Source organism: Octopus bimaculoides, chromosome 6 (assembly GCF_001194135.2).
Source record: "Octopus bimaculoides isolate UCB-OBI-ISO-001 chromosome 6, ASM119413v2, whole genome shotgun sequence".
Classification (NCBI taxonomy): domain Eukaryota; kingdom Metazoa; phylum Mollusca; class Cephalopoda; order Octopoda; family Octopodidae; genus Octopus; species Octopus bimaculoides.
The window spans coordinates 60,595,883-60,604,929 of NC_068986.1; the positions used below are offsets into that span (position 1 = coordinate 60,595,883).

The window sequence follows — 9,047 nt, forward strand, 5'->3', positions numbered from 1 at the left end:
TATATATATATATATATATATATATATATGTGATGGGCTTCTTTCAGTTTCCGTCTATCAAATCCACTCACAAGGCTTTGGTCGACCTGAGGCTATAGTAGAAGACATTTGCCCAAGGTGCCACGCAGTGGGACTGAACCCGGAACCATGTGGTTGGTAAGTAAGCTACTTACCACACAGCCACTTCTACACTACAGAAGATGTACACAGTGTAAGCTGCAGACACATAAGAGGTGCAGCAATACCAGAGAAAAGTTAACAGGGAAAATAGCTTTTGTGGGTGGCAGGTGCACAAGTACAATAAAAAATTCAAATACAGAAAATAGGCTCCATCCAATGCCATGTGGGTAAGTTAGATGTAGTTGATAGCTTCTATTATCTAGGTGACCAAGTCAGTAGTGGAGGTAGATGCTCTGAAAACATAGCTGCTAGAATAAGAATAGGCTGGGCAAAGTTCAGAGAGCTCCTACCTCTTTGGTAACAAAGGACCTCTCCCTCAGAATGAAAGGGAGATTATATGATGCCTGTGTACAAACAGCTATGCTACATGCAGTGAAACATGGACTGTAGGCTTGACAGAAAGGAAGCTTAGTATGCTTTGCTGGACGTGCAATACCAGTGTGCATGTACGACAGTGTTAGCATCTTGAGAGAAAAGTTGGGCATGAGGCATCAGATATAGTGTGTAAAAGAGATGACTATGCTGGTATGGTCATGTGATGTATATGGACAAGGACAACTATGTAAAGAAGTGTCAAACTCTAACTGTGGAGGAACCTATGGGAGAGGTAGACCCAGGAAGACATGGGATGAGGTGGTGAAGCATGATCTTCGAATGTTGGGCCTCACAGAGGCAATGACAAGTGACCGAGACATTTGGCGATATGCAGTGCACGAGAAGTCTCATCAGGCCAGTAGTTGTAGCTGTGCTGGTGTCATGTAAATGGTACCCATGACATTGTAGTTCTGACCATTTCCAGTGCCATGTAAATGGCACCTGTGAACTGTAGTCATGTAAATGGCACTTGTGCATCATAATCACGGTCATTGCTGGTGCCATGCAAATGGCATCCATGAATAGTAGTCACAGTCATTACCAGTGGCGCATAAAAGCACCCATTACACTCCTAGAGTGGTTGGCATTAGGAAGGACATCCAGCCATAGAAACCTTGCCAAATCACACTGGAGCTTGATGCAGCTCTTCAGTTCCAGTAAAACTGTCTAACCCATGCCAGAATGGATGTTATATGATGATGATGACAATGATGATGAATAAGTTCACGTCAACATCTTAATAAGAAACACCAAATGAAGTAGGTTGAATTAACACATAAATAATATACTCAGACGAATGTGACAAAACACACACATTCAACTTTCATATAATTAATAGTGCAATGTGTCCCATGTGGCCAGATAGTTTTTCCCATGCAGTTGAAAAAAATAACTATGCAGTGAAGATTTTCTGCAATATTATCATAATGAAATGGAAGTTAGAAAAACAATGTTACCTTTTCGTTCACAACACTTTGCCCAGGACTCTTCATCTACAGCAGGAGGGCTGATTAGAATCACTTGCTCAGCAGATAATCCACTTTCCTGTTTAAATATATATATATAGTTTAAAATATATAGAGAAAAACACATCAGAGAATGATTAAGAAATCCCTTTGGTAGTTAAATGATATATAAAATTTAATTCATAATTTTGTTATTGTATACTTTTAACACTATGCTATTTTGTAAATATCTTTTGGTATGTATGTATGTGTGCATATGTACATACACATACCTCTCTGTCTCTCTATACACACACATATATATATATATATATATATATATATACATACATACAGTAACCCCTTGCCATATTGCAGTTCAACTATCATGCACACAATACATCATGGATTTTTCTGGCTAATATATGTAAATTCATATCGCGGGCTCCTCAGTATATTACGGGTTTCTGCAGCTGATAGGTATTTATATTTGTTTAGATTTAATTATTTCTGTGGTAAAATAAGCGTTTTCATGCCTAAAAATTAATATTTTCAGAATAAGAATTTATCTTTATGCAAACATGTTTTATTTTTCTCATCTCGTTTATTGGTTGTTGTGCTTTATATTGCTATTTTACCTAGTTTCATAGAAGGCGTCTAGCTTTTTATTGTTGATAGAGGCTATAATAGTAGCTAGGCTGCTAGTTAGCTATGGCCTACTCCAATTTTATTGCTAAAATTTTCTGAGTATTTGGTATTCATATTGAAGTACTTATGTATAAGTTTCATTATAAATTGACCATATTGGTTTTAAGCTGCATCACGTTTATTAGCCAGATGTTATCTTTATTCTGTTTGTTATTTTTACTATTATTGTTTTTGGTGTAGAAACTGCCCTCAGTATTATTGTAGATCGTAAAGTTATGGTTATAATTATTATTATTCTTTCTATTGTTATTTTTATTACTATTACTATCAGCTTTATTGGGGTTGTTCCTGTACGATTCATTTATTTTATTTACCTTGCTAGTATCGTTTCTAACAGGGGCTCTATTGTTTCTTTGAGGTGTGTTATTTTTATTATTATTATTCTTAGTACTGTTATTATTCCCATTATTAGTATTTATATCGTTATCATTTTTAATGCTGTTATTAATCTTTTTCTGAATCTTATCATTCTTCCTACTATGTTTGTTATTACTACTATTATTCCTATTATTGTTGTTCTTATTGTTTTTGTGATTATTATAGTCATTTTGGATATAATTCCTATTATTATAATTTTGAACATTTCTTTTATCTGGGTTATTTTTATAGGGTTCCGAGTAAAGGTACTTAATTTTTAGCTTATAACCTGCTTTTTCTAATGCGCTGTAGAATTCTTTATACTTATTAAAGATATCTTCGTTGGATGAGAGATATGAGATTCTTTTGCTGATGCCTTGTAGAAGTCCACTTTTTACAAAGTTAGGGTGGTTGCTAAATGCCTTTATAGATTTTAGGTTTGTATTTGGTTTTATGTACGGTTTGTGTAGTCCCATGGTTAGATTGCAGTTGGCATCTAAGTAGTTAATAGAATTGTGCTCTTTTTCTATTGTGATGGTTAAGCCAAAACATTTAAAAAACTTATATAGTTTTTTCTTTAGTAGTTCTAGTCTCCTATTTGAGATGTTTTCAGGATAAATAATGTGTCGTATCTGTAGAGGCCTCCTCTGATCTCTGGGAATTCTTCATGTGAATGTGATAAGTAAATGCCTACCAAGTCAGTTACCTGTGCTGAATCAGGGGCTCTCATAGTGATGTCGAAGTTATTAGGGGTATCCTTTCTTATCCATAGTTTGTTATCGAAATTTATTATGAATTTCCTCTCTTCTAACTTACCTTAATCTCATTCATGGTCAGTTTGGTTTGTTTTTTGGCGGAAATAAGAGCGCTATTTAGGATCGTAGGGTTAATTGATGAGTAGTAATCCTCTATGTCTATCTGTAGGAACTTATATTTATTTTTATTCTGTATCCTGGAGAACCACTCAAGGGCTTCACAGGTATTTGATAATAATTCTAGGGTTATTTTATTTTTTATCATAGGGATATATTTATCTAATACTAGCAGTATAGCCCGGTGCTGCCCAGGATTAAGCTAGGATTATTAAGTGATCAAGTGCTTTATTTCAAACCAAAATAAGTAACATCGATATCAGATTTAAGTGAAATCCGTTGAAATTGGTTTGGCTGAAAATGGTTTGCTGGCAATTTGATTGGAAAATCCCATAAGGAATCAGTTTATTGGTTATTTCCACTCACTGACTGTTTTTTTTTAAGTTGCATTAGAGATCTGCATAGAAGGTTGATCTGAAGGTTTGCATCGGGGATCTGGATTGGAGTAACTTAGGAAGACTTACCAACAGCCTTAACCAAAAAATAATGGGCCTGTCCTTTCTAGGTTAACTCTAACCCTAACCCTAAACCCTAACCCTAACCCTGACCCTAAACCGTAACCCTAACACCAACCCTAATCCAAACCCTAACACTAACCTTAATCCTAACCCTAAAACCCTAACCGTAACACCCTAGTGGAAATTGTGCGGGTGTTAATGTGAAAAATTACCAAACCCTTTTTGTGGTCCGAAAAACGGGTTGGGGCGGTGACTGACAAATTGTTACATACCTTTTTGTTTCATAGTTGTTGTGAAATATAAACAAAACTCTTTCGCTCCCAAAGTAGTATATGTGCGTGTGTGTGAGAGTGAGAGGGGGGGGGGAAGAAAGATGAACGATTTAAAATAAATAAATGATTTAAAATAAATATATTTTAATTGTTGTGTGAGAAAGTATATATGATCTCATTATAGGATATAGTGTCTTTCTATTGTCCCTCTTCCACTTTTTCGTTCTTTTTTCTTTACTTAGATGCTGGCAAACAAACTCTGTCTTAGTTAGAGAAATTTTTTTTCCTTAGCCGCTTTGTGTCTCCCTTTCCCACTTTTTGTTTCCTTTATTTTTGTTAGACGCTAGCAAACACTCTGTTACACCCCTTGTCACAAACACACTATTTCTTTCTTTCTTTCTTTCTCTCTCTCTCTCTCTCTCCTTCACGCGCGTACGCACAGATTTGACTTCGCTATGTCAACAAACTTCAAAATTGGTAAAAGTTTATCGATTTTTACAGCTATACGCGGGTGCTTCTGAGAGAAAAAGTTGACGGAAATGCAGATAGGGTCATGACGAATCTCCTCCTAAAATTGGAGCAATATGTGTGCTAATTTGTGGATGTGCATAAAGTACATTCATGTACACACACACATCCTGCCTTATATAGATACTGATTAATTTAATTTACAAAGATAAGATTTATTAGGGCAGATTAGTTAATTATTGCTCTAGTTTTTTTCTTTTCTATGTATGTATGTATGTACGTATGTATGTATGTATGTATGTACATATGTATGTATGTATGTATATATATATATATATATATATATGTATGTATATATATATATGCATGTGTATATACATATGTATATATTTAAATATGTGTGTATATATGTGTGTGCATATATATATATATATATATATATATATATATACTACATGTGTGGAAATCTGTGGGTGTGTTTGTTTGTGGCATTGTTATCTAACTCCTCCTACATTCTTTTTATCGATTTTGATGAAACTTGACACACGAGTAGAACTCATGCCTGGAAAACTAGTGACATACTTAGATTGTTGAAAAAAATCGATAATAGGGCCTCTGGAAGGGATTCTCATATCTACTACATATAACTAATATATTATTTTTAAACATGCAACCCATTTGCTCCTGAAAAGGATCCTTATATATAGCGAAGGGAAATAACCTGTTCATATTCGTAAATCATTTCATATAAATCAAATTGAGTATGCTTCTTTCTTACTAATTGAACTATTTGAGTTATTTTTGCAATTTATCCAGTACAACACTTAAAAAAGTAAATAGTATTTTCTTAAACAATAGAACCACTTATTTCGGTAAGTGACTTATTCACAAATATACCAACACTAGTGCTACTGAGGGTAATATTCTCTTCAAACGCACAAATGCTTTTTCAGAGTTATTTACTTTGAATTGTTATTATCTCATATCTGATTAGCCTGTTATTACATAACATGCTTCATGATTTTAGTATACATACCTTATTAGTATTTCCTCCTAAGTTCTATATACTAGGGAAACGTATTAAAGCCCTTTTGGGGGTTACTTCCTTTGAATTCTTACTATAGGGTAATTAATTTCATGGTATTACATAACTAACTTCACAATTTGGGTATTCATAATTTATTGGGAATTCCTAAAAACAGGATCCTGTTTGAGACAGTTCAGTATTCTCAATAAATGCACAAAAACTGTTTTAAGGGCTACATATTTTGTATTGTTTTTACTGGATTAGTGAAACAATCCCTAATATTATTATTATAATTTTTCCAATTTATAATTAACGTTTATTGTTTGTATGTAACTTCCAATTTTCGTTAGTTATGGAATTTACAGGTAGAATAGAGCCGCTGTTTTGGAATTCATCTTTGAAGGATATCCCCATTCCATCTAGAAATGAATATTTTTTTAAACTTATTAATAATATTAAGGATTTTATTATTAGAATTAAATGGAAAGTCTACTTTAATTATAATTATAATATCACTAATAATAATGATGTAGATAATTCAAATTACATTAATTCTAAATTTTAATCAAGAAAAGAACCCCCGTATAATTGGGATTTACAGATTTTAGAGGATAATATTTGGAAGGTAGTGAAAAATATTAAATTTCATAAATACCCAAATAGACATAATGATTATTTAAGAAATCTAGCTATTAAAATAAAACAAATGAGAAATGGAATTATAGTACAATCAGATAAAACTAGGAACATGTATAAACTAGATGTCAAATTATATGATAACCTATTAGAGAAAGAAATTAATAGAAAAATATCAAATTGTTCCGGAAAATACTTTATATTCTATAAATAAGGCCTCTAAATTAATAATGATGAAATATGAATTAGATAATAAGACTGAACCTTATGTACCTATGCACCCTAGAATTACTTTGAAAGACCATAAGGATAATTTTTATTCTGACCCTAAAGTTAGGCTTATTTGTCCTTGTAAGTCAAATCTAGGTAAATTAAGTAAGATCATTTTAGATTAAATGATATTAATTACCTTAAATTATGGAATAGTACTATAGATACTTTAAAATAGTTTAATAATATTAAAGATAAAAATAGATATAAATTTATTCAAATAGATATTGATAATTATTATTCTTCTATTAATGAGATTGTACTTAATAAGGCCCTAATTTATGCAATGAAGAAGGTAGGTATGACTTATGATGAAGTCAATGTAGTTAAAATGGCTAGGAAATCGTTGATTAAATATAAGTTGTGGATTAGGAAAGATACTAGGGACTATTTTGATATACCAACGGGGGCACCCGATTCAGCACAGGTAACTGATTTAGTAGGTATATATTTATTATTAGAACTTCAACTTGAAAACTTAAAATTGGAGGGCGGTTTATATAGGGATGACCTTTTATTACTAACTAAGAATAGCACCAATAGAACACTAAAATTATATAAGAAGAGAATATATAGTTTTTTTAAAAAAAGAAATGGATTAAAGATTACTATATATAATGAGAACTATAATATAAATTATTTAAATGCTAATTTTAACTTATCTACAGGTAATACCCAACCTTACCATAAGATTAATGAAAATATTAAATACATTCATGTGAAAAGTAATCACCCACCCTCAATTAAGAAATCATTAACATTTACTATAGGTAAGAGAATATCATTACTTTCATTCAATTAAGAGATCTTCGAAAAACATGAACCTTATTACAATAAAGCCCTTTGTGAGGTGGGATATACTAATGATACTCTTTTTACTCTTTTATTTGTTTCAGTCATTTGACTGCGGCCATGCTGGAGCACCGCCTTTAGTCGGGCAAATCGACCCTACAACATATTCTTTGTAAGCCTAGTACTTATTATATCGGTCTCTTTTGCCAAACAGATGGGCTTCTTTCAGTTTCCGTCTACCAAATCCACTCACAAGGCTTTGGTCAGCCGAGGCTATAGCAGAAGACACCTGCCCAAGGTGCCACGCAGTGGGACTGAACCCGGAACCATGTGGTTGGTAAGCAAGCTACTTACCACACAGCCACTCCTGCGCCTACCGATATTCAATTTTTTAATAATCAGAAGTATAATTATAATTTTATTAGTAATGATTATAATATTAATGATCTATTTAATAAACATAACCTTTATAATTATGATAAGGTCTATTTAGGTAATTATAGTAAGAATAATAGGTATTATGATAATAAATTACATAAACATAATTGTAATGGAGACAATAATAGATTTAAATTTAATTCTTTTAATGATAATAATAAATTTAATAATATAGATAATAAATATAATAATACCTATAAGAACAAACTTTGGTTAAGCATCCCATATGGCGTCCAAGTTAAAACCAACATTATTAAAGAAATTTTAAAAGTAATTGATATATTCCTTAGAGATAATAAAAAATATTATAATATCTTTTCTACTAATAATTTGGGTGTAGGTTATTCTACTACTAATAATGTTGGTAATAATATCTCTTCTTTTAATAGATTTAAGTTAAATAAGTATTACAAAAATAAATTAAATACTTATTCGAATAATAATAATAATGGGGACTAGGATATAATTAATTGTACATGTAGAGATAAGACGAAATGTAAATTTATTAATATATGTAATTTGAGGGATGTCGTGTATAAATGTATAGTGACTTTAATGGACAGGAATAAACATAATGCTTATAATTTAAATAAGATTTACATAGGATTGACTTCTAATAAAATTAAATTATGGGTGGCTCAACATATGCACTCCTTTAAGAATAGAAATTTGATTAATTCTACTGGCCTTACTAAATATATTTGGGAACTAAAATCTAAAAATATTAAGTACATTTTACATTGGGAGATAGTTTGTAAGGCGAAATCTTATTGTATAGGTAATAATTTTTGTAAGTTGTGTACTAATGAATTTAAGGAGATATTATTAAATAATTATAATACTTTAATTAATTCTTTTGATGAACGAAAAATTAAATGTAGACATAAATTACATTATTTATATAAGTTTAGCTAACTGTGTCTATACATCTATGTGTGTGTGTATGTGTGTGTGTATATATATATGCATATGTATATATATATGTGTGTGTGTGAGTGTGTGTATAAGTCTGTAAGTGCAAGCATGTATGTATGTATATATATATATATATATATATATATATATATATATATATATATATATATATATATAGGTGTGTGTGTGTGTATACTATTCCTACTTTACTAATTGTAGTAGTTATAATTTATATTTATTAATTGTGTATTTATTGGTACGTTAATATTTTTTGTGAGTTTAAGGAATTAATATTTTAATGACACTATGATTTTTATAAAATTAATAATATAAAT

At 31.2% G+C, this 9,047-nt stretch overlaps 1 protein-coding gene across 5 annotated transcripts in view; it reads right to left on the bottom strand.

The window, feature by feature from the left end:
* Nucleotides 1-9,047, bottom strand: part of LOC106881399 (isoamyl acetate-hydrolyzing esterase 1 homolog) — a 202,339-nt gene that overhangs the window by 94,821 nt on the left and 98,471 nt on the right. For all 5 annotated transcript variants that reach the window (XR_008264422.1, XM_052968750.1, XM_052968747.1 and 2 more), the window contains exon 4: nucleotides 1,512-1,599. Coding sequence is in view for 4 of the 5 variants with exons in the window: in XM_052968750.1 (XP_052824710.1) it covers nucleotides 1,512-1,599 (88 nt within the window). In the remaining variant the exon portion in view is untranslated. The remainder of the gene's footprint in view (nucleotides 1-1,511; nucleotides 1,600-9,047) is intronic.